The following is a 25049-nucleotide window of genomic DNA, read 5'->3' as shown; positions in this document are numbered from 1 at the left end:
GGGGGAAGGGTAGAAGAATGGCCTTCCCAACGCACCCTACCGACGCGGGATATTTTCCGAATGATCCTATTCATAGAAGGTCCATCTCAGCCCAAGTCCGAAAGCAGATAACGGTCCTAGGCTACACAAAATAAAGCCTCACTCGTAAGCCCATACATACCATTTGGAATACAATAATTAGGAAATCGAGTGCGACGTTTTATCGATCTGAGAAAGAAAAAAAAGAGGGCTTGTGTCAGGGCCTAGCTATGTTTAGCAACACGTACCTGTAGGTCATCTTTATGCGTTTCGTTTCCGTTCCAGCTTTTGCCTCGTCTGGACCCGACACTCGGCTCTGCGGCTCGGGAAGAAGTAGTACACAGGTGAAATAATGCGAAGATGGTGTGTCGCCAGTTGGAAGGATTCTCCAATGAGGCGGTAGCCGAATAGAAACCCTAGTTGCTGAGAAACTACCCCCCGCGGATGGATTTAGGGCTGGGCTGACTGTCTGATCTGATGATTCATCCAGTTGTTGCTGGGCTGCCTCTTTGGGTACACTGATACTAAGCAAATCTGAGAAGCTGATAATTGACGTCTAAGTGAAGTAAGAAGTCGTAAGTACTTCGGATAGATCTTCTAGTAGATTATTTGAAATCGCTAGGAGTCAAGTCATACCGTAGATCACGTAAAAAACCGGTAGTATGAGAAATAAGAAATCATTCATCATCTAGCTAAGTCTACGGTATCGCAATTGGGAACCATCCCGTGGTATCAAACGTTGTTCCAACCTCCCTCCCTGAATTTCTACCGCTGCCCAGCAGGGCTATATAGATCGAGAACCAACACCATCCTACCCTAAATGGAAATCCTTCCTCCTCTTACCACCCTCCGTTCAGCCCCAAATATGTCGAGGGTATCACCTATGAAGCTATCTACATTATTAATAAGGAAAGAATAAAAGGAAAAAAGTTTTATGGTGCATATGAACAGCGAATTGTTAAGCGAGCTAGATCAGCGGCCGTGTATGTGTAAACGCAATATGTTGGAAAATAGCGCACAACGAAGCGAAGCAATCTTGTTTTGTTGTCGTAAACCGCCGCGACGTCCTCCCCGGTTCCAGTCTATCCCATCCGTCGTAAAACCAACTGGCGATGCTCAATTCATCATAGCATCTTAGGTAGAGAATTTTGTTCGTGTCTGGGTATAGTGTTTGTAGTAAATGAAATTGGTTCAATGATTGATAAAAAGAGAGGAGAAATGTGTAAGGGGCGTGTAGGGCGCCAACTGAAGGACTGCTGTCCGTCTATAACCCGTCCCATACCGACAGGAGGGTATTTCAAGGAAATTTTTCATTGCTCATCTGAGATATATTTTTCCGTGTATATAAGGAAATATCGGTTTGGAAAGGTGTGGCTTTCGTGAGATAATGAGCTTTAAATCATGTTGGTTAATCCATCAAGAGGATGGAATGTCTTTTGTGGTTGAGGTTGCTCTGGTTGAACGACTTGACCACGTGAAATTGATGAGGGTATTGGTGTGGGAGTTGGTGTCGTAGCTAATGAGCCTGCTGTACCCTTTGATTGAGGTGTAGTAGGTAACTGAGGCTCAATCTTAGGTTTCGTGATTTGAGACGCGGCGACGGCTCTGGAGTTGCTGCTTTCACGTCGCCTTTTAGGAGCGTCCTTAATTTTGGGATGCGTGTGGCACTGTACCGAATTAGTATAATCGTAGGAATATGCTTATAAGTGCGGTTCTTACCTTGTACGCATGCCTAAACCATGTCGTCCCCTTCTTTTTGCTGCTCACCAATGCGATCCAATCATTGCAGCTTCCACATAGACCTTCCCAAACATCTGGGTTTCCGTCCATTCGCCTAGTCTCTTGAGGTTCTTGGAATGGATTGCCAGTAGCCGCGCTGATGCCGTGAGTGAAACTCTTGTCGTACCAGAAAGCGGAGTTCTTCAATACTAGCCATCGACCAGGCTTGCAAATACCACACCATCCTTCTCGCTTATTTCCATGGCCACGAACCCATCTGGGAGTATACAAATCACCTTCAAATCGCAATTCCTGTTCGTGAGGGACCAGGTCCGGGTCTGAAGGATTCATATCCTCGGGAGGTGGCGGAACCTGCTCTTCCTGCAGGGAGGCGTATAAATCAGGTGGGTCGGATAAATCCGTGTAGTGGCCGTGCAACGCATGAGGATCCGCATTGCTTTGCAGCATTCTGAACAACCCATGAGATAATAGTGGTGGCGGATTTTCAAAATGGTGATGCGCTTCGGGATGGAAAGCCTGAGACGGCAATTGAGACGGCAACTGCGTTGGAAGGAGCATACTGTTACGGAAAGCCGGTGGGTGCGACATAAGGAACGGATGTTGCTGTGCGGCTTGAAGGTTGCCAAAGTTCAACGGGAGCGGGTGGTTTGGCATCGTGGGCGAAGAGTGTCGCGACGACATTCGGGGACCAAAAGCATCATGAGTATGATGATAGACAAAAGGAGATGGGCGGCGGTTCGCGGTGCCATAAGATCCAGTAGACCACCTCTTGTTCCTCGCGCTGCTATCAACACTATACGGAGCAGATCTCATGCCTGGTCGGGGTGAAGGGGATGCGCCGCGGCCACGGCTCTGAGTTCGGACAAGATCAGAACGAGTCTGTGGTGTCATGCGAGGAGATGCCACGGGAGACAACTGAGTCGAAGACATGAGTGAGTTTCGGTTCGAAGGCGGCGGATAATCTGAAGTGAACGAGGGCGCCTCAGATAGCGCAGCAGAGAAATCTTCATACGAAGGCATATCAGAAAGACCACCAGTCGTCGATACGGTGAATGAAGAACCAGACATGCGGCGAGGATTGGGAGTTGATTCGAATCCCATCGAGTCATTGTCAATTTGTGGACCAGAGTACCTCAAATCTATAATCGGGATTGCTTCATCTGTTGTGTACGCCTGACCGATATTCATATCCATATCGAAATTGGGAATTTCTAGATGATCTTCGCACGGTTTGGGTCCCCATGGGCCTATAATTATGGTCAGCGATGAGACCTAAGCTGAATTGAGTGAAACTCACTGCTGTCCATCGTTGTCACGGGGTAGAAATCTTGATGCATCGAAACGGGTCGCGACATGGTATCACTTGGTGTATGAATTGTCAAGCCAGATGGTGTCGCCCATGAGGGCATTGTCCCGAACTCTTCCCCAGCGCAAAATGAAAAGCCTTCGTGAATAGTAGCGGGTCTTGGTCGCGCTTCTTGAGATGTAGGCGTCGTCCATACTCCTGTTGGCGCTCCCTGACTCTCCACCTTAGCAGACATATCGTTCCTATTCATCGTGGTGAGTGGAGGTGGGCGCGGCGGCGGAACCTCTCGAATGAACTTGTCGTTAGAGCCGAGAGTGAAAGTAGGTGCTTGGATTTGTTGTCTCCTATCGTTGTGTGAGCTTCTACCTGATATAGCTGAGCCGAATATTCCATACAGTTGTGCCTGACTTGAGTCCATAGTGATGTGACTAAAAGAAATAAAAATGGTTCGATTATAGATTGTATGCTATACACATATATGGGTTAGTTAATGAATGACATAGCAAGACGATATTAGTTGATGGATGGATGGATTGGTAGAGTAGGCGCAGGCCTATCTGAGGGGTGATACGGCACAGCGAGGCGGCCTTTCCATTGACATACTTTGTAATAATAGTATAGGTTATAATCCCCGACTTGCTAAGGAGAACTTGGATCTAAGAAGGAATGCTGGCAATTTTGACTTATGCCAAATGACGAAGAAAGCGGACGTTTCAAGTTTGAGGATGGAAGGAAGCGAGTGTGTAAGTCGATGTATAGCGTTGAGCTGACAGTGGTTGGTATAAGTGGTTTGGTTGTTAAGGAATGGAATGAGCTGTCTAGGAACAGAACAACTCGTTAGATAAGCTAGAGGGTTTGCTTGCTCACATAGACCGGGTTGTCTAGGTGGGAAGAGAGCCAGCTCCCAGTGTTATAGACTAGAGTGGCAATAATAGAGTATTTGGTTAAGAGCAGGAAAAAAAGGAGCGACAAGTAGTGGACTGGTTTTGGTAAATGGTGTGTGAGGGAGAGCGGCGCGGCGAGGCGAGAAGAGGAGTAAAAGGGCAGGTCAGTGGAGGGGCGGTGCAGGACACCGAGAGATATAAAGAAGCTCTCCAAAAGTATCCGTGGACAGTTCGAGTATAATCCAACACGGTCAGGGCCGGAACATCGGTAGGAGCTGGGCCGGGACTTCTTGATACAAACCTGGCCACGTCTGTGAGCTTAACAGGAGGGTCTGCGTGTGCGAGATTCTGCTTGGCTTTTGCTGGAAAGAGACAAGCAAGACAGGGCAGACAGGGAACCGGCGGGCAGGCTCTGCAAGGATTTACAGTGCAAGGGTTTGGAGGGTTACATCTGTTCGTCGATGATGTGTTGCGAGGAATAGTCAAGCCTTCGAGGCAGGGGAGAGTGGTGAGCGTATGGGGGAGCGGCGGAGAGCTGGATGGGTCTCGGGTACATAGCATGTCAGAAGTAGCCATAAACCGATTAGACTGAATGACTAGGGACTGCCCCAGTCCCAGAGATCCATGGACACTCCAACTCTTTTGGAATGGTTCAGCAGGGATCGTGATATAACAGGACGGACGTAATTTGATATTGAATGAGAAATTGCTACTTTCATCAGACTAGATGAAAGAAGTCTGTTTGGAAAAAGAAAAACTAAGATAAGTTCTAGTTAGACGTCACTCACTATATTTAGATAGTCCCGTTGAGCCTCATGGGGCGGTTTGGCCTCATATTTTGGCACGACCATGTGGCAAGGCGCGAAAGATTCTATTCTTTCTTTTTAGGCTCAGGTTTTGGGACCTATGCAGGCCGAGAGGAAGGCTGGAACGACGGGACGACTTACGAACTACGAGAGCCGCGTAAATGGACCTCGGAGGATTGTAGCTCGTCTATGTAGGGCCAAGATGCGCGACAACAACAACATTCTAGTGCCGTAGGGTCGTATGACACGACCATGACACTTTCGTCGACCGGATACGTCGATCTGGAGAAGACAGGTTTCTGAAAAAAATAAGAGGTAATACCCTACTACTACCTAACCAGGGGGGTGGTTTTTTGGAAACACGTTCCAGGGTCTCGTGGAGTCACGCGGGCTAGTAGAGCCGGTCCGCTAATAAATCTTGCTGCCGAATACATACCATGTAATGTGATAATCGTAAATTATTTGTTTGACGAGGCAACATTTAATGGTACGGTGACTTTATGAGGCTGTTTGGTTGAGTTATGTTCGTATCGAGCTTATTGACACTTATTTGTCGAGTAAATTTTTTTTTTTTTTTTTTTTCCTTATGAAAATTTACCAAGGGATATGTCGCGTAACATGTATAACGCGCGCAACAGTGTCAATTAACTTGACTAACGAGGGGAAATAATAGAAGTCATTATTATTGAGGGCTCCAGGAGATGCTCCAAAAGTTGCAGCGAGTTAGGCCCACGAGTTTAGCCGAGTTGGTGCGTCGCTTTGACAGTTGGAGGCTGAGGCAGTGAGACGATGGCTTGATAAGGAAGCGTAGGTGAGCTCATCTAGAGACGGGATGGCCAAGAACTTCGAGGTACTTACCTGGCTAGGAACAGGGAATAGAGTGACGAAGCCACTATATGGGATGGCTCCGAAATATCTACTAATGATAACCAATTGGCAACAGAATAAAAGGACGGATGGGTGGGGAGGCGGAGCGACGTGGTAAAGTGGAGGATGAGATATGGTGGGCAGCACGATACTTGGACCTCTGGTGTTGTGAGATGGTGTAGCTAGGGCATCGAGATAAAACTCTGGCGCGATCTAGGAGGGTATATTCGAGGAAGTGGTACAATAGGAAGGGAATTCGCGCCATCTGGTTTGCAGATAGGGGACGTGGAGATGGAGATAGAAGGGAAAATACTGTACATACCTGCAGAATGCAGAAATGCAGAGTGGAAAATGGAGAATGCAGGCTGCGAGGGCTGTGTTCGACATCGCTGTTGGCTCGGCGATTGGTGGTTGGAAGGACTAAGGAGGACGACAGGCTTTGGACAGGCTCTGGACTCAGATGATTCCCGACCAAGATTAGGAGTTGTCGTCTCGTTCGTCAGCGGAGCGCGTTTGATGTTGAATTTCAGTTGCTTGGGGCCAATTCGTGATTGGTCCGACGGAAAATAGTATGCAGGCAGGGGGTGTCAGGGTCAGGGGTTTTTCTCCTTAACGCGTCTCAGGATCTGTAACAGAAGGGCTGATCCTTGTAAGCCCCACTTCCCTCCGTCCCGAATGTCAAAAAGGTAAAAGGTCCAGACCCACTTCCGTGCCTTTACTTTCTAACGTTTCTTAGCCCTTTTCCAACCATCTGGGATAAAAAACCAGTAAGACTAATAGAAAAGGCACACACATGGACAGACACACATTAGTTACTATGGTACTAAAATACCTAGGTATCTTTGGTATAGCCGGAAAATTGATGGAAAATGCGAACGAGCCACTAGCAAATTAGCCGCGGCTTTCTAAGACATATTGGTAGAAGAGGCCGGTCAAAAAGGTACTTACCACCGATGCATGTATAGGTGTTGTTACGCAAATTTAAGTGACTGTATTTCATTTTTAGAAACATTTTACTGGGGCGTCTGGGGTACGTACAACATACCAAAGATACCGTACCGGTTGTCCCAGATTACCAGATTACCTAAGGACCGGTTCAGTGCATCGTGCCCCAAAAGCGAGAAACGGCTGGGCTTAGCTACAGGGCAGCAGGGCTACAATGTACCCTCGAGGCCCTGTCCTTCTCCATTCCCTCCCGTGTAATCAATCAACGTTGCTTTCGAACCACCCCTCCTTGTTTCGATAAAACTTCGAGAAACACGGTTGTGCCGATGTTGTGCGTGTGAATTTGTGTTGGTACCGTAGTGCTCTCATAAATCCTTCATCTTATTCATTTGTTTTGTATTGTCAGAGAGTAATAAATCGCCGAGGTTAGTAGCCCCACGGTTCGAAGTTTTAATAGAACATCCAACAGTGGATGTGTATCATTTTGAGAAAAGTGATATTTTTGTTGACACCATTGGAGGTGTCACGGATATTACTCATACGGAGGTTGCAAAGGTCCAACGTGCTCAAACTAAGAATAATGTGGTTGTTTTATTCTGCTGAAATTCCGTTTCGCTTGTCAGCTAGATGGCCAATTGAACCATCCTTTCGGGTTGGAAGAATGTCATCATCTAATAGCTTCGGTTAGGAATTATCTGACAATATCTTGGTACAATCCATTGTGTCGGAAGGATACCCGCCTTACGGCCTTGTCAACTTTGTAATAGCCGTCGTGGTATTATTACGCGGGGGGATCGTCAGATCCTTGATCGGGTCCCAAGACGTCTTTGTTACTTGTAGTAGGTAGGAGATGCTGTAGGGCTCTTCGAGGATCTTATCGATACAATAAACTGCCGTCGTATCTTTTTGTTCTGTTACATGGTAAGGGACTCCCATGTCTACGGATACTGTACATGTAAGTTATAGTGCTTACATACCTAGGTACGTGTGCGTGAGTGCTCAGGCAAGCATAAACGCTGCGCACTGCAGGAGTCCTTCCTGCTAGTTCTCCTGCATCTGGTAGCCCGCTGCGCCTTGGAAAGGTAGCGATCTCGGTTGAGCCCGCGGCCTGAGCGTTCGCTAAACGTAACTATGTAAGCACCTGCGGCTTGATGGACCCTAAAAATGTAAATTGTGAGATGTACCTGCGTTGGATTCCGCTATCATGAGCGTTGTCCCGAAAAGGTTTGATGCGTGATGGAGGGCAGTACTTTTTTTTCCTCTTCGATTTGGGTGCCTTATCCTTCGGAAGGGTCGGCTTACATGTATGGAAACACGGGCTTACACGGTGCGGCACGACTTGCTTTTTTCCCACTCCACCAATGTTCGACGGGTAGCGTATATTACGTACAGATATGCATATAATCCCGCTCCCGAGTACAGTATATGTCTTTAGTATTTGCACGTACCTAATAGACGGGAAGTAAGGAAAAAGAAAAGAAAAAAATCTATCTTCCAGATTAGTGGGGGTCCGTCGTAATTGGTATCCAACGCGTTATACCAAGAGATGTACTTGTAGGAATTACACCGAGAACCTGATCTCGGACGTTAATTGCCAGCCCGTATCTGGGAACATTAAGCTGGGAAGCGTCATCTTAATTGCATGTACGTAGATACGTAGCATCGATACGTACTCAGGTACATCTTTATAGGTCGGTTCCTGTCAGATCGTGTCGTGTAAAGTGGGAAGGAGTGGGCAAGAAGATTGAAAATGGGCAGCTGCTGGCCTTCTAGTCTTTCCACTTGTTCTACGAATCGTTCTATGGGGCCGCTTGCGTACCCCACCCCGGGCTAGGCTACCGGGATAGGCCCGGTCCTTCGCATAATATTACTGCCTCCTTTGGGAAATTATTCAATGCTTCGACTTTTTACCCGTTCTTAAATTTAGTAACTGCTGCTGCCTCTTATCATGAAGATCGCGGGAGAACGATGATGAGATCACTTCCCCAGATACCTAGCGTAGACCCATTGGAAGATCTATCATGCGTTCTAACCATTAAAACGGCAATTGATGGCGAAGAGCCTGGTAGAGCCTGGCCGAGCCCGGATTTTGATCTCCACATACTTCCGAGCGCAACTCGGCTTGCATTGATCACGCCTCGTAATTTTCTATAAGCGCAGTTTTGGTGATTGAATCGTCATGTCGTTTTCGCTACGTCTGTATTGTATCTAGCTGTCTGAGTTTAAGGGGAATTCGCCACAGTACTTCAGATTGACTAGTGTGCGGTAAATCATAAATCTCTTTCCAAGGTTGTCTATCATTGAACAACCGAGTGGGTAGAAAATTTTTATTCGTATCGTTTACTATAGTACTGGGATTTCTTATATATGGACTAGTTAGCTCTCACATCGGGACATGAACCACGGTGGTCCGGTTTTGGTGGGAGGGCGTGATGAATATTTGGGGCTTTGTGGCACCATTATTCCTTGTTGATCTTTTTCCATACTTCATTTTCCGCTGCTGCGAGTTTCTCTCCAGTTTGCTGAGCCCATTTCTTCGCTGCGTCCCAAACCCCACCCGATTCACCTGTCTGGTTTTCTAACTCACTCTGTTGGATAGCCGATCTTTGGTATCTGTCAAGTTCAGAAGCATTGGTGTTTTGATGATACCCTGGTGGATGCGCTAAGCTATGAATTGAAGAGCCGTCTGGGGCCGTAGGGCCTTGGCCACTATGTGTTGCAATAGGCGCTGTGGCTGTTGACGTACCGCGCTGCTGAGTTGCATAAGGTGTTGTAGGCGGCGGAATAGACATCTGGGGAGGGTATGGTATGCTCGCTGGCTGAGTTACCGGTGCCTGTTGAGGTGGTTGATACTTCTCACCTGCCTTTGGTGGTGGCGGGATATTTGACCCAGCGGCTCCAGATGGGACAGGGACGGCGCCCGGCTGTGGTGGCGGAGGACCATCATGGCCATGGGTTTGGGTTGGCTGAGGTGGGGTATATGCCTGAGATGCGGCCGTCGTAGGAGTTGGAAGAGAGGGTGCAGCACCTGGTTGTGCCGATGGATAAGAAACCTGGTTGGCCGAGGTAGGTGATGATCTGGTTGCAGTCGGTGTTGACGTAGATGGCGCTGCAGCAGTCTGGGGTGTTACTCCCGAAGGCTTCGAAGCGATGGGGCTGTCCGTATAGACTGGAATAGGAGCCATAATGAATGATTGTGAGCTCAAGACAACCGGACTAGACGTGTAAGGTGATTTGATGGTAAATTACTCCGGATCTCCGAATTTATGTATGTGAAGGTATAATTTGTTTTTGTTACGTGTTGTCTTGTTTAGGCACCTACGATAGGACAAGTGAGACTTTGTACGACTTGAGAGATGAGGGAGAACAGCTAAGATAGAAAAGCGACGTCATAGGTGTCTGGTTGTCAGGTGACTCAGCAAGGGATTTAGCCTTGAAATTAAAAAGGTAAAAGACAATTGCAATTCATATCATTTCAGATTGGAGCTACCTAGTATGAAAATCAAATTAACACTTGTGAGTTTCGTCTGGAAAGAGCTTTTGTAAGTCTGAAAGGAGAGTTACAACACGCCACTTTTAACTTCGCTGGTGTCTTGCGAGCTGATTTGAGGCCCTTTCCGATCGGTACCAACATTGAATTTTAGTGCACCATCCAAACATTTAGATACCTAATTCATACCTAGGTATCTACATATAGGTACTTGGTATGACTCAAAACCTACATCCATCGATACACGGGTCAGTATATATAATTGGTATGAAATATGTAGGATCTATTTGAGGATGTATATTCGATGCTTTGTATAAATAATGAACGCTTTCTGTACTTTTAAGTGACTTCTATTAAACACTGACTTTTATTGGATGAATTCTTATCAGGGCACGATCACGATAGGAGAATGGAGCTACCTAGGTGCCGATACTCCGCCGCCCTAAAGCGAATAGGGCTTAGGGGGTTTACTGGTTCCAGATCAAATAGCTAGGCGGGTTTGTACTTGTATCTGGGCGCAGCTGCGATTGATTGATTTGATACGGCCCCATTCGCAGGGAGAAGAAGGTGTGGGAAAGCTCGAAGAACAAATTCACTTAGACGTAAAAAAATTCAGAATAATAATAAATTTTCTCAACATGTATCCGTAATCGACCCAACCTACCTAAACAACCTAACAACTACCTAGGTAACAACTACAAATGAACCCATACCCCGAACAAGAATACCTCTAAATGCATCCATCATAACACCGACACCAACCATCATATCTAAGCCGCAAATATGGTTGGTAAAGTCAGTGAGAAGGTCCTCCTACGGGAAGGTTAGTGATTAATGACCATGCGCGTCTCAATGAATATATAGCGCTAATATGCTATCATTATCGTAGGACTCGAACGAACCGACAATGGCATGAAACAGACGAGTTGGCCTGATGTCACACCAATTAACCAAAAGAACTATTATACGTACGCAATCTCCCCGCGCCTATATAATAAAGAAAGCGAATCATGTCGAGATCGCGATGGTGACTGACATCTTCTATTCTATAGCGATTATATGAAACGCGATGATCAGGTATTAGCACTCCGATTACAGGCCGAGGCGAATAGAGATAGACTCGTCCAATCTGCCAAGGATCGCGACCGTGCTCTTGCGCGCAACGGACACGCCGAGGTACCTTTGCCAGTCACCGACATCCAACCCGAAGATGGCGCCCCAACCCCCAACGAGAATCTAGACCCATCCAAGGTCATCGTCATACATCCTGGAAGCCAGAACCTCAGAATAGGTTTCGCCAGCGATGCCTTACCTAAGACTATACCCATGACGATCGCGACCAAGTTCCCCCAGACCGAGTCCGAAATGTACGAGGCTCTTCCCCGCCGCCAGTTCGAAGCCAAGACTATAGATCAACAATATGGCGAAGAATGGTCAAAGAAATACCAAAAGATGTGTAACGATCTCAAGGTAGAAATGCGTGCCAAGAAGCTTAAGGTACTTCCAAATTCGAAAGAATTGGTCGTAAACTACAACAGACGATCAGAGTCGGAAGAGATCCCATTACACAACGACCCTCTCCAAATTGAATGGACCGACGTCGAAACTCTAGAGGATCCCAAGTCGATAGCGTCATGTTTCATTGGCCAAGCTGCCCAACGTATCCCCGACGATTCGAACCCCAAGTTCAAATTATGGTGGCCTCTACAGAACGGCTGGATGAATGAAGACGATTATACGACCGCTGAGCATCTATATGACGATTTTGAGACCCTTCTAGATAAAGCTATCAGACAAGAGCTTGGATTAACTAGAAACAGCGCGTGGAGGAACTACAGCTGCGTATTTGTGATTCCCGATCTATACGACAAGAAATACGTAGAACACATTCTGAAGTCATGTATGACATGGTTCGAGTTCAGCAGAATATGTTTCATACAAGAGAGCATGGCGGCGACGTTTGGTGCTGGCTATACCCAGGCCTGCGTCGTCGACGTTGGTGCTCAGAAGACTTCGATCGCATGTGTCGAAGATGGACTATGTATTGAGGATTCTCGTATTAACCTCAAATACGGCGGCTACGACATTACCGAGACATTTATCAAGATGATGCTGTACGACAACTTTCCTTACCAAGAGATCAATCTTAGGAGACGATACGATTTTCTTTTGGCTGAGGAACTGAAGATTAAGCATTGCACTCTTCATCCAAATGACGTATCAGTATCGAATCACCAATTCCACCTCCGCGCCCCTAATCAGTCTACACGTTTATATGGCTTCAAGACATACGATGAAGTCATCCTCGCCCCGATGGGCTTTTACGACCCCACCATCTTCGATAACTCAACCAAAATACGTAGTCGTCGGAAGTTGATCGACCGCTCATATAACGCATACGACGTCGAAGTACCCGACGACCCGGCCCCCGCGGCCCAGACCGCGATCCTCGCTCTCACTAAACCTTCCGTGGTATCCAACGCCAACGGTTTCCAGGCTCTGTCATCCGACCCCAACTTCGCTACGCCCGTTAAGGAGAAGTCCCAACCTTTCTCCAACTTCCTGCGGGGCGACCTCAACAACGGTACCCCGGCCGGCTCCAACGCCGCCTCACCCGCCCCCGAAGGAGCAGCTACACCCGTCCCTCCCGCCTTCCACTTCGGCGCCAACGGCACTGTAACAGGAACCGGTAGTCCCGCCCCCAACGGGACATCCACGGCGCGCAACGGACTCTCCCCCGCCCCTCCCATGCCGCCCGCAGGCATGTTCATCGATTCCGCAGCACGCACAGCCAAAGCTTTAGCCGCGGAACGCGACGCCGTCCTCCCCGTCGCACCCCTCGACATCGCGATCCTAACCAGTATCCAAAACGCCGCTAAAGGCGACGACAAGAAACTCCGCGATTACCTCGGCAGCATCATGGTCGTAGGCGGCGGATCCAAAACCCCGGCTTTCACACCGGCTCTCGAGGAAAAACTTCGCACGCGCAGACCCGAACTCGCGGATAGAATCCTGATTACGCGTTCCGCGCGTGATATGGATGAACAAGTCGTCGTTTGGAAGGGCGCTAGTGTGTTTGCCAAGTTACCCGCGAATGATTCTTGGATCACGCCGTTTGAATTCGAGAGGTTGGGCGCTAGGGTGTTGCATCATAAGGTGCTATGGGCTTGGTAAAGAAAGAGGGGCTGCAGCAATTGAGGAGATGCGTCTCGAGGACGAAGATGGGTTAGGAGGACGTCTTTAATCGGACGTATCTAATATGCGCGTGGGTTTATTAATCAATCAATCTACTAGCAAGCTATGCGCCTTTTCAGGGCTAAGTTGAGCTAGCGAGAAGTGGTGTCAAAAATCGGAGTATCGTGATGCTACAATATTCACTCCTAAGGGTCGGTCTGGTCTGTAAGGCGTTGGCGGTGGGTTTATACTTTCAGCTTAGGTCTAGGAAGATTAGGTAGCAAAAACAAAAGACATAAAAGCATCTTTCTACCCCATAAAATCGTGATGCGGAAGGCCGAATAATCTTATCGTTTAGTATAGATTTGCCCTCTACAGAAGAAAACAGAAATTAATTCAATAGGACAGGTTGATGTCTTACGTTCCTTGAATATTAAAGCAAGTCATTCTGGGAAGATCAATCAATGAAAAGGCATTGGTAATGAAAATAGTATGGATTAGGAAGCATTCTCTTTTATTTACCCGAGCAAAATCCTTTTTCTGAGTGCTGTTCCTCTCTCCAGGACATCAACAGAAAGCTCCGCCAACGGCAAGGCCAGGTTTTTATTTCCAGATCTCCTCCCCTATGCCTACGTCTACCGCGCAGATACCACCATTATCCTCTTAACATTCATCGAAGATTTCGTATGAATGATGAAAATCCTAACAATCGTATCAACCGTATGGGTATCGAACTACCGATGCAACGAGGAAAACTCATCCGTAAACGCCGTTTGCCCTGTGTGAAATTAATGTGAAAACCGAGCCCCCAGAAGCTCAAGTGAATGGAGATTTGGGTAAAAGTTGAGATGTAGAAGTTGAGGGCGTTGTGGAATCTGGTGTCGGAGATGGGCCCGTACGTCCTTGCTTGGCGACTGCATCAATTGCCCAACTAGGTAAATGCGGGTTTTTCCCACGGGAAGATGTCTTCAGCTTCCTGCGTTCCATAACGGCCTTCAACGCCTCCTGGTCGTCAATCCTATTTGGTTTACGCTGTCCCGATCCAGAGTTCTCCCTCTTAGGGGTGGAGGGCATCTTGCGGAGAGCATATCGGAGATGCTATTGTCAGAAGTTGGACATTAGTTAGAGTATATTATTGTTGGGGTGAACGGGGTTTCCTACTTCAGGATCGACCCTAGACTGAGTGGACTGGTGATTGTCATTTTTGCGCTGTGCCCAGTCGTCTTCGGTCATTCTATCCCAATCCGTGCGCTTTGCTGTGATGTCAGATGGTTCCATGCTGGCAAGCTGAGTTGGAGTAAGTAATTCCGAACAGATGGCCTCAACAAATCGTTTGGAAGATGCCGCCATCATGATAGCTGATTTTAGTAGGCCTTGCTGTTCAGGCGATCGCTGTTCGCTCCAGACTGCTGTTGTGATAAGTTGAACGCAATCTCGTCTCCCTTTCTCATCAAGATATGGGATATCATGTCCTATAAAGGCCCGAACCAATTCTCCCTTAAAAGCTGGTTGATTTTCCCAGATCTTAACGTCTTCGGCCGAGATATTGCCCGGAGAAGGTGGTGATCTTCCGAGGTGTGTCGTGGCGCCTGGGATAGGTTGCACATGGTCATGTTGGGGTGTGGCGCCCCCCAGGGAAGATTCCCCGGTCTTCAGCGCTCCGAATACTTCACCGTTAGTTTGCTTATATAAGGAATTGTAGGCGTTATTTAGACTTGTGGACGGGAGAGGAGGTGGGAGAGGTTTGCCTAATCTACGAGCCTCCTCTTGAGCGATTAGTTGGGCAGCTTCTGCATTGTCCTCATCCGTCAGAATATAATCCTCAAGCGCTTCCTCCTCAAAAGTATCCATCATCGTAATAGTATTAACACCCGATTTCAATTCGTCAAAGACCTGGTCAAGGACGCTATCTTTGCCGCGATGTTTTTTGATTGCGTTTTCGTCAGTGTCTTTGAGCCTCCTTGGCAGTTCAAACTTATGGCCAAACTGTTCGGCTTTAGGAATGGGGTTCTTTTTGTCAATCACTCGAGAAGATAGCTGTGTCTTAAATATAGCCATATTGAGCATTTTCTCCTCAACAGTGCCACCAGTGTACAACCGATACACATAAACTGGTTTTTTCTGGCCGAGACGATATGCGCGGCCAACCGCCTGCTGCTCATGCTGGGGATTGAATTTTACGTCGAAGATAATAACACGGTTGGCTCCAATCATATTCAGTCCAAGACCACCGGCCCGGGTAGAAATTAGAAAAACCTCGATTTCTCCATTATTAAACTGCTTCACTTTCCCTTGCCGTATATTCGTGGGAGTTGATCCATCCAACCTCTCTAACAAGAATTTCCTCTTACGGAGGGTATGCTCCAGATAGTCAAGCGTAAGGATAGACTGGCTAAAAATAAGCACTGCGTCACCTATACGTTTGCACCCCTCAAGGATGGAGAGGAGGATCTGTATCTTCCAGGATAACGAAATATCATTTATATCCTTTATTTTCGTCAATAGCTGCTTTTCCATACTGATGAGTTCACTAGGGAGACTAATTTTAGAACCCGACTCGCGACCCTGCAATTTCGCATGGAATATTGCGGGATGAGCACAGATAACGCCTAATGTATCCATGGCAGACAATAAATTCGACCCCGGATGTTCAAGCTGGTAGCGTATGAAGGTTTCGTACGCTTCATGTTGGATATCTGTGAGGGGTACAGTCAGCAGGAATTCCTGCTTTACAGGTATGTCCTGCTTTAGCACAGTGATCGTTATTCGCTGTACTTTCGGCGCCACCACCTCCTTGAGAACTTTAAGCATCTTTAAACCGCGTTTGTACTGACTTCGGGTGCTTTCTGGTTTAAGTCCTTCGGAAATTGGCGTAGCATACTCTGCTTTGAATTCACGAATGTCAGAGAGATAGTTGGGGGCAACCCAATTAACCATGGCATGGTACTCTTCAACTTTGTTGGCCAAAGGGGAGCCTGTAAGCGCGATTCGGCTCTGGGTTCGGAAATTTGCGGTAGCCATGTGAATTTGAGAGCTTGGGTTTTTCATTATATGTGCTTCATCCGCTACCACAATATTAGGACCGTCACACAGGATTTCACGGGTCTCCTGGTTGTCGATAAATTCTTTGAAGAGGCTGTAGCCAAAGAGGAGTATACCGCCCCGATCATCCCAGGAAGTAATATGCCCTGTGCGCTCTTCCCTAGGGGTCGTCTGGTCGACTTTAAAAAACTCGCCAAGCTTATGGTCTTCAGGGGCCCAGAAGAGCAGCTCATCCATCCAGTTATCGACGAGGGAGGGAGGGCAAAGCATAAGTGTTTTGGACTCTTTTAGATCATCTGGTATCTGTGACGAAATGGCTGGGTCTTCAGATGATGCGGCTTGGGCGATGGCTACCAGAAGAGTGATTATCTGCATAGTCTTTCCGAGACCCATAGTATGAGCTAGCAAGCAGCCCTGTTTTGCCCCGGATTCGACAACCTGGTCCCACATAAATCTAACCCCAGCTACCTGGTGTTCCTTGATTCGTGCTGCAATCTCAGGATGGACATATATGAAACCTTTGTCATCTTCTTTGCTTTCATTGATGATCATATCCATACGGTTCTCAAGGTCTATTGAGCCGGTCGCCTCGAGTCGCAGGAGCTTCGCACGCAGTACTTGCCGGCGATGAGCTTGTTCCTTAACCCTTGCTCGATCTGCTAGCCGGAGGTCTTCCGCCTCCCGATTACGATTGTGTTTCCTACGTCGACCGCGCTTGGGGGAGGGGGACTTTTCGATCGTCTGTGAGTTAGGCTTCAGATCAGACTTCGGATCAGACTTCTCGTACTCAATTTCGAAACGATCGAACAGGCGACAGAGGAAGTCCACGTAGCTGTCGGCTTTACTGAGATCCCCGTTTTTTCCCCAGTTTTGACATTTCACCGTTATCTCCTTGTAGCTTAGTTTCTTAAACCGACCTACTGAGACCAAATTACCATCTTTGTATATCTCGAATAGACGTAGGAGGGTGTAGACAGCGAAAGTATCCCTCTTCTCACGAGTGTCTAGAGGAGGCTTTGGGTATTCCTGTCCGTGCAATTTATGAAGTGCCATGTCCAACCAGGTATCCTCCAGCCGAATGCCTTCATGTCGGATATCTTTTGGCCGGAGGCCTATAGCCATCGATGCGACAAACGAGAGATAAATGGGGTAGAGCTTTCTAAGCTCTTCAGCGACCATTCTCTCTAGGGAATCTAGATCATCAATATCCATTATTAGTGCTGACGACCGGTTCTCTTGCTTATCCGAACCTTGTCTGTCGACCTTCGACTTTCCTGGTTTATGATTACGCTTGGTACTGGGCGATCCACTAGGTGTAGAGGCGGACTTATTGGGCGTGACAAGATCTATAACATGATGCTTCTGAGACTTAGTTGGTGTCTTGAATGATGTCTTGACATCGCCCTTTTCAGCGTCCTCTACCTGCGTGAGATCAATTGTGTTTGTATCTTCCGGATCCACGATTGTCTCTTCGGGATGGTCAATAGGGATAGATTGTTGTCGTATGGGAGATGCACCACCATCTTCGACAATATCCATAGGTGACCCTTCAAGGGTCATGTCAGGTAACATGGGAGGAGGCTCGTCTTCGACAATAAAATCATCAAGCTCCTCTTCAGATTCGCTCGTCAAGATCTCTTCGCCATCTGACGCAATTGGCCGAGCTATACGAGCTTTCCTCGTCCCTGTTTGAACGAGGTGTGGGTGTTTCTTAGGTTCAGCGTCGTCTGTGATAACAGAGAGAACCCATGAAGAATACTCCTTGTCTTCGATAGTTTGTTGCAAGATTAAGGTATTTGCCTTCAGCTCGTTGATATTGCGCCACTGTTGAGTGACAAATCCCTCGCGATACTTCGCGATGCGGGCTTCACGTGTCTCAATGATACGGCGATTTTTGTCGATTGACCACTTTAGGCCATTTCTTCGAGCTTCCCTCCAAATTTGGTTAGCTTTGCGCGTTAACTTGGCCATTTTGCGATCTTTCCAGTCAGATACAAATTGCTGGATGGAGTCATCGATGACTTTTTGCATTTGATCAAGGCTTAGGAAATCATTATCGAGTTGAGATTGCTCGTCCTTCTCAGCCTGGATTTCAGCCCAGGTGTCCGAATCATATCCTCCGTCTTCGTCCGAGTCCCCATATAAGGGTAAGACTTCGTCATGGTCCGGATTATTGCTCTCCCACACCATATCGGACTTGGGAACGTGAGGCTTGGGGGGCATTCGGTCCAATAGCAATTGGCGTTTGTACAACTGGTGGATCTGCAATCGCCGCCCAGGTGGTATCCGGCCGCCCGTTAATGGTTCCATCAGCATCTCTTTTTCTTTCCCTGCCTCCCGAGAAGGTTGGTCGTCATCAAATATATCAACTCTCGTAAAAGCATCTTCACCAAGGTAAGCCCTCGTTGAATTGATTATGTCGCCGTTGTCTCGAGGTATGTCGAAGCCGGTTGGCCTTGATGCCATGATGACGTCCGCTTCAGTCGGAATATTTCGTGTGACATTGGTGTCAATGTCTGCCGACACCAGAAGGGGGGCAACTCGTCGCCTTTTCTGACTAGGTTGCTGCTCAGGTGAAGGAGGCTCGTGGAGAGAGCCGGATTGGTCAGGTGGGAGTAGGGTAGGGGTGTCTATGGTTCCTAGCTGGGTATTGTGAGTGAGTTGAAGTAAAGAGTGCGATGCTTCCTCTTTCTCTGCCGCGGGCGTGGTTAGAGTGTGGGATGAGAATCCATTTGTCGGCTTCTTCTGACCAACATCTTCACTAGCCTGATTTACATCATATTCTTCAATTGATTCCGAGTGTTGTCGCTTTTGGTCGAGTTTATATTTCTGGCTGCGAGTGCGAAACTGGGTAATGGCTTGTTTCAAAATGAACCTGTGTCTCAAGGACTTGACACCAAGTTCACTAAAGAGTATCTCTTGGTCGTACGTAATCAATACACTCCCAACAACGTCGTGCTCCTGCAATGAAGCCTTCAACTGTTCGGGAGGGAAGTTTGCTGGTAAATTAGGAGGTTCCCAGGATCGATTCTCCGAGCAAAGCTCTTGAATGACCCTGTCAATGTCCCAATCCCAAGGGTCTTCCATTATGGTCATTCAATCCATATCATTGAATAAAAATGACGGCTAAACCGATAGTGAAAGGATCTGGAAACCAGCTGTGATCAGTACGTCAGGTATGGTCGGGAGACGTTATTACTGGGGATTGCAGGTGTAGGTGTGGACGTGGACGTGTATTAGGACGATGAAAAAAAAAAAATTCAGCTTGAACAATGTTCGAGGGAGACTAGGATCCTAAGACAAATCTAGCAGTACATATGTATGTAGTGATGGTCCGAAGCGACTTCCTGAGGCGTCTATGTGGGCAAGAGCGACGAAAATAACATGGAAGTTTCGCCTTGTATCTACCTCGCAGGTGCCTACATGTAGGTACCTAAGGAGTTCATTGACTGTCTATACGAATATAATAACTCGTATAGACGTGACTAAGAACAAACAAAAGATGAAAATAATCTCCTTATCAACATACAGGCACACTGGTACCGCTTGTGAAATTTGAAAGCATAAAATTTGGTTTGGGGGATGCTGAATTAGATAACTTGACAAAACGAGAAAAATCGGTGTTGGTGATAAGGAAGGGGAAACCAAGGACTCGTGGGGAACATGAAGAGACTTGTTACGGTGGCTGCGTAACAAATCACCGGCATACAAGTTGCGATGCGACAGGAAAAAGAGGGAAAAAGGAAGGAAAATAGTATATGATGTTGGCGCACATACCCGAAAATGAAGAATTTCAGGCACCTTGAGCACCATGTAGCTTGTTCTGGAATAATTCGTAGGTTTGCTGTTTACGACGTGTAAAACGTACTGAAGACCAGTAATGTATTGTGGCGAGAACGAGATGGCAATTTACAGTCTTTAGGTAAACACCTGCAGTAACGTGGCGAGAGATCCCAGGCAATCAAGAGACGGGCGTGTCGAAATATCCCTTAAAAGGCCACCAGAGATTGGATTGAATTAGTTATGGGTATGGGAATGCAAATAGAATAGAAACGTTCGAGTAACAATTTGATAACTAAATGTTAGAAGGGTAGAAAGTTGACATGCAGGGAAGAAAAAGACCAGAGAACAGATCAATACATTGATTTTGTGCCTTGAACCATAAGAAACATCGGATGATAGAAGGAAAGAATTATCAAGGTCGAAACCTAACTCCCAGAAACGCCTACGGGTCGACGTTGGTTGCTAAAGCATATAATAATGGAAGTGGCCTCGGCCACGTTTCGAGGCTTGGGAAGGTACGGCGTTGTAAATAAGGATTGGATGCTTCCTGTAAGTTTGGAAGGTCGTCACCTAGAAGAATAGTGATAGGCAGCGGGCGGCAGAAGGTTACTTGTCATTGGGCCGTACTTGCTTTTTCCAATATGGTAGATACTTAACATAAGAATGGTCAAATTCATACAAGAACTTAGGTTACTTCTTGATACTAAACAATAAGCGGTAAAATAGGTATAGCTAAGTAGCAAATATTAGTACAGAACTAAGTATCGAATGTGCACATATTCTCACCTTAAGTTAATGGCACAAGTACCTGGAAAGAAATGCGAGATGGTGGTCGGTCTAGGGTAATCCTTACAACATTTACGCGTATCAGATTTCAGGTAAGTTATTAGCTGCATCGCGACACAGAGTTTATCCCCGCTTCGATCCGATGGCACGTGATTCACAAACGTCCTAGAATACCTACCCAAGTACCTAGGTGGTTATTGTAAATACCAAGTACTGTCCATCTTCATATATAAATAATCATTATTTTAACCGGGAATTTATGAGTAAATTCTGATATTGTTTTGATTCAAAGTGTCTTCGTTGGTAACCAGTTGTCTACAAAATCTTGCGAAGTAAAAAGAACTGTTAACAATTTCAAAGTTAACGGGAAGGAGCAAAATCCATTGTAATACATCCAAGGGTTCCTAGCCGGGGAAGGACCTCCTCGCTCCCGACGCAGAAAATCCCCTATATGCAGAGATACCTGGGTACGTACTCGGGTACTGTACGCTGCAAGACGAACTCAATCTTTCCTGCAGCTCCCCAATCACGTCACTCAGATTGAATTCTAAGGTTAGTCTAATATTCTTAGTGGGGTACCTATTAGCCTCCGGCGAGGTAATCGGCTCAAAATCGAATATACTGACAAATACACTACTGAGAGAAGTTCCATGATGTAAATTAATATTAATTATTTCTAGAAGTGGATTTATATTCATTAGTAATGTAAAATTTCTAAGAAAATATACCATACTTACTCCGTGGCTAATCAAGGGTAGACTTGGCATAAATTTCAATCACGACTTATCGTGCTCTCCCGGGATTCTAGTTCGGCATTAATAGTCGTCGCGATTCAAGCATGTCTAGCTACCCGCCTGAGGTCACACCTAGCGAGGGCGAAGGGTTGATAGAAGTTATCAAGGATTGGGCATTAGCACATGGCTTGACTGTCCGGCCACCTCCGGCCGTGCTCCCTGTTGAGGCCGATCCCGTTGGAATCCTTGCTACTGCAGTCCCCGTTACTCTATTCCCTAGCCCCTTTCCTCGAATCTGCTTCGATCAAGCAATCGGAGTACAGAAGGCCTACAATGAGTTGTATGCATCGATCAGTCAAGACGAAGACTTTCTCGCTCAAGTTGTAAAAGAGTATGTCCGTCACGCTAAAGGAACTTCCAGCCTCATAAATTGACAAATCATAGAATTGGAGATAGCGACGATTTCATAACAGAACTATGGAAAGTACATCTCAAGGTCAAAGAGGAGGGCTATGTCCAGGTAAGTAAATCATGACACCCTTTGACGTTTCCTCTTAAGTAAGATCCAGGCTCACCCTTCTTGTAGCACAAAAGCCTTGGCCTATTCAGATCTGATTATATGGTTCATCAAGACGGTACCGGATCTATTCCACAAGTCAAACAAGTTGAGTTCAATACGATCGCGTCATCGTTCGGCGGGCTCTCATCGCAAACCTCACTACTTCACAAGTAAATGTCCCTCATTGACTCCGAAGACCGTATTACTAAGCGCAATCAGATACCTATCTTTGACGGAGTATCCATTACTTGAGAACTCCATAAAAAGGAACGGTTTAATATTACCTGAAAATGACAGCGCTGCTGGATTAGCAGCAGGTATAAAACACACCTTCGTCGAGTATGGACCCTCGATGACTGGCCACGAAAAATGCGTTATATTCCTCGTCCAAGGTGGGGAAAGGAATATCTTCGACCAACGCCATCTCGAATACGAACTCCAAAAATCCGAAGAGCCGCAAATTCCCGTCTTCCGACTACCCTTCTCAGAGATCCTACAACACACAACTGTTACTAAGGACTCGGGACGCCAATTGCTATATCGACCACCGCAACTAGCTTCCCACACGTTTGAGGTCGCCGTTATATATATGCGATCGGGTTACGGTCCATCAGACTACCCCGACCAATCTGCTTGGGAAGCCCGCTATCATCTGGAGAGATCAGCAGCCATAAAGTGTCCGACCGTACTAACCCAAGTTGCCGGTACGAAGAAGGTCCAGCAAGTTCTAGCGACGCCGGAGACACCATCCAACCCATCTATACTACCCCACTACATATCTAAAGACTCTGCATCTATATCTAATCTAATGAACACATTTACCAACATTTACCCTTTGGATGAAACTGAAGCTGGTCTCAAGGCTCGAAAGATCGCCGCTGACCCTGAGCTCTGCAAAGGTTACGTCCTGAAACCACAAAGAGAAGGGGGCGGCAATAATATTTATCGCTCCTCTATTCCGCCATTTCTCAAGTCCGTTGCCGAGTCACACTGGCCATCCTATATCTTGATGGAGTTGATCACTCCACCACCCGTCAAGAATACAATTTTGCGCAATGGTAAGCTGGAGCACGGCGGTGTAATCTGCGAGCTCGGAATATATGGGACGTGCATCTGGGACCAACAATCGAAGACCATACTTCATAATGAGCAGGCGGGCTATCTGCTACGTACAAAGGGAGACAAGAGTGAAGAGGGTGGTGTTGCTGCCGGGTTTGGATGTATGGACAGCTGTAGCTTGGTTTGATATGGACGTGCATTTAGAAGGGGATAACCGTGTTGGATGCATGAGGTTTGGGTGTCTAATTCGACATAAATCTGCATATTGATTTTTTATTCACCGCCATTAGCAATGCTCTTGATTCCCCTCTCCTGAATATGTGAGCAACTAACCTCGCAAAGTATTAACTTTGCTTTCAAGCCCCGAGGAGTCTAAATCACACAATAGCCAACACTTTGAAGCAGATTTCCAGTGGAAGTAAAGAAGCGGTATTGGTATCAAGTCTCAACATAATATCATACAGTATCGTCCCCCAAGAACAGTCCCCTCATTACCTAGGTATACATAAGAGATTTGCAATAGTGGAGAGCTCTGATCCAAAGCGTTTATATGTGTTGGTCAGGTCAACATAGCTTCGGCCGCCGGTTCCGCATACATAGTATATATCCGTCCGTTTACTCGCTGGGGGCTTGGCTTGGTCGGCGGAGGACCTCGATATTCCCTAGTGTGAGTGTGTCAGAGCGATTGTCTAGGTAAGGCAGTGGTGGGTTCATCTTACTTTGGGTAATATTCAAGGCGGATCGTGTTTTGCCCTCAGAGTCAGTGTAAAGGTTTATGGCGGCATCTCCATCCACATAGACCGTAGCTCTGTACACCTCAAGTTAGCTTCTTATTTAATCGAATTCCCACACAGTAGTTTTAATGCCCAATGTAGGTTCATATTCCACCCCGAGGAATAGGTAAGAAAAGCAAGCCTGCTTCTAGCCTCCACCTAAGCCCAACAACGAGTTTTTGGGAATATAAAAGCAAAACATACCCCTTAGGCAAGCTAGTCAAGAAATCTCGACGGGGTCCCTCCTCGACAAAAGCAGTAACTCGGAACCAGCTAGTTTGACGGTTATCTTGGGGACCGCGGTTGCTGGCGACGGCGTATTCAACGAGCTCACGGCCGGTGCTGGTCGCCTTGAGCTCGGGAGTCGCAGCTAAGTTACCGACGAGTGTGATCTTGGCAATATCTCGACGAGCAGAAGCACTGAAGGAGCGGGCAAGGCTCGGGACGGCGGCCGTGGCGCGGCGGGCTAGGAAGGACATATTGTTGTGTATGTGAGGTATGGTTCGGAAATGGGATTTTCGAGTAATTGGAAGGTGAATTGGGTTTGGAAAGCTGCGCGTTGGTCGAGAAATGTCTTAATAGCAATCGCGGGCCGTTGCATACAATTCGACGCGACGGAAATTAGGTCACCTATTTGCCTAGCCCTAATTGGCCCGCTCTATCGTGGGGTTCCCTGCTTAAACTTCGAAACTGCCGCTATACTAGATTACTAATCTGCTAAGTCGTTCGAGGGGTATCTTAGTAAGTACATATACTTAGTCCGTGAATATAATGCTTTAAGGCCTTTAAGCAATTCTCGAGCACATCCTCTTTCTCCTTTTTCTTCTATTACCCCCAAGTCTAACGCACACAATATACTGTTGTCTACCTACTTTCAGATTTCGTATAAGCCCTTCCTTGTGCTGATCAGCTATTCTATTGCTGTTTGCCTTAGTTAGGTAATTCGCTAAGAAAATTACAAGTGTCTGGGTGTAAAAGGCGCCAAAGACGTCAACGGCATGAAATGATTTCCAATTTCTACGTACAACTTGGGTACTCTTATCGAGATTTTTATCATACTAACTTTGTTATGGAACAGGCAAA

At 46.9% G+C, this 25049-nt stretch overlaps 7 protein-coding genes across 7 annotated transcripts; 2 read left to right on the top strand and 5 right to left on the bottom strand.

The window, feature by feature from the left end:
* Window positions 1-1284: 1284 nt before the first annotated feature.
* Window positions 1285-3813, bottom strand: F4822DRAFT_19823 (uncharacterized protein). Its single transcript, XM_051453675.1, has 5 exons — window positions 3668-3813; window positions 3460-3530; window positions 3056-3408; window positions 1738-3005; window positions 1285-1685 (listed from the first exon to the last, which is right to left on the bottom strand). The coding sequence occupies exons 2-5, from the start codon at window positions 3480-3482 to the stop codon at window positions 1413-1415; spliced, it is 1917 nt and encodes a 638-aa protein (XP_051319418.1). The 5' UTR covers window positions 3483-3530; window positions 3668-3813; the 3' UTR covers window positions 1285-1412.
* A 1437-nt stretch (window positions 3814-5250) lies between these two features.
* Window positions 5251-6180, bottom strand: F4822DRAFT_385351 (uncharacterized protein). The gene is made up of 2 exons (XM_051456626.1): window positions 5944-6180; window positions 5251-5670 (listed from the first exon to the last, which is right to left on the bottom strand). The coding sequence occupies exons 1-2, from the start codon at window positions 6006-6008 to the stop codon at window positions 5478-5480; spliced, it is 258 nt and encodes an 85-aa protein (XP_051319417.1). The 5' UTR covers window positions 6009-6180; the 3' UTR covers window positions 5251-5477.
* Window positions 6181-8378: 2198 nt separating this feature from the next.
* F4822DRAFT_385341 (uncharacterized protein) lies at window positions 8379-10110 on the bottom strand. Its single transcript, XM_051456625.1, has one exon. It carries the CDS (start codon window positions 9749-9751, stop codon window positions 9026-9028), a length of 726 nt encoding a protein of 241 aa, XP_051319416.1. The 5' UTR covers window positions 9752-10110; the 3' UTR covers window positions 8379-9025.
* A 498-nt stretch (window positions 10111-10608) lies between these two features.
* F4822DRAFT_19777 (actin-related protein, ARP8 class) lies at window positions 10609-13627 on the top strand. The gene is made up of 3 exons (XM_051453666.1): window positions 10609-10879; window positions 10946-11024; window positions 11109-13627. The coding sequence occupies exons 1-3, from the start codon at window positions 10840-10842 to the stop codon at window positions 13228-13230; spliced, it is 2241 nt and encodes a 746-aa protein (XP_051319415.1). The 5' UTR covers window positions 10609-10839; the 3' UTR covers window positions 13231-13627.
* A 53-nt stretch (window positions 13628-13680) lies between these two features.
* F4822DRAFT_385338 (uncharacterized protein) lies at window positions 13681-20072 on the bottom strand. The gene has a single exon (XM_051456624.1). It carries the CDS (start codon window positions 19366-19368, stop codon window positions 14353-14355), a length of 5016 nt encoding a protein of 1671 aa, XP_051319414.1. The 5' UTR covers window positions 19369-20072; the 3' UTR covers window positions 13681-14352.
* Window positions 20073-21415: 1343 nt separating this feature from the next.
* F4822DRAFT_385334 (glutathione synthase) lies at window positions 21416-23446 on the top strand. The gene is made up of 4 exons (XM_051456623.1): window positions 21416-21966; window positions 22020-22095; window positions 22162-22304; window positions 22354-23446. Exons 1-4 carry the CDS (start codon window positions 21680-21682, stop codon window positions 23378-23380), a joined length of 1533 nt encoding a protein of 510 aa, XP_051319413.1. The 5' UTR covers window positions 21416-21679; the 3' UTR covers window positions 23381-23446.
* F4822DRAFT_385331 (nucleic acid-binding protein) lies at window positions 23447-24620 on the bottom strand. Its single transcript, XM_051456622.1, has 3 exons — window positions 24171-24620; window positions 23913-24001; window positions 23447-23855 (listed from the first exon to the last, which is right to left on the bottom strand). Exons 1-3 carry the CDS (start codon window positions 24443-24445, stop codon window positions 23809-23811), a joined length of 411 nt encoding a protein of 136 aa, XP_051319412.1. The 5' UTR covers window positions 24446-24620; the 3' UTR covers window positions 23447-23808.
* Window positions 24621-25049: the final 429 nt, after the last annotated feature.

Source organism: Hypoxylon trugodes (genome assembly GCF_022578975.1).
Source record: "Hypoxylon trugodes strain CBS 135444 unplaced genomic scaffold F4822scaffold_1, whole genome shotgun sequence".
Classification (NCBI taxonomy): Eukaryota; Fungi; Ascomycota; class Sordariomycetes; order Xylariales; family Hypoxylaceae; genus Hypoxylon; species Hypoxylon trugodes.
The sequence above is the reverse complement of the archived record's forward strand: the minus strand, read 5'-3'. Positions and strand labels throughout refer to the sequence as shown.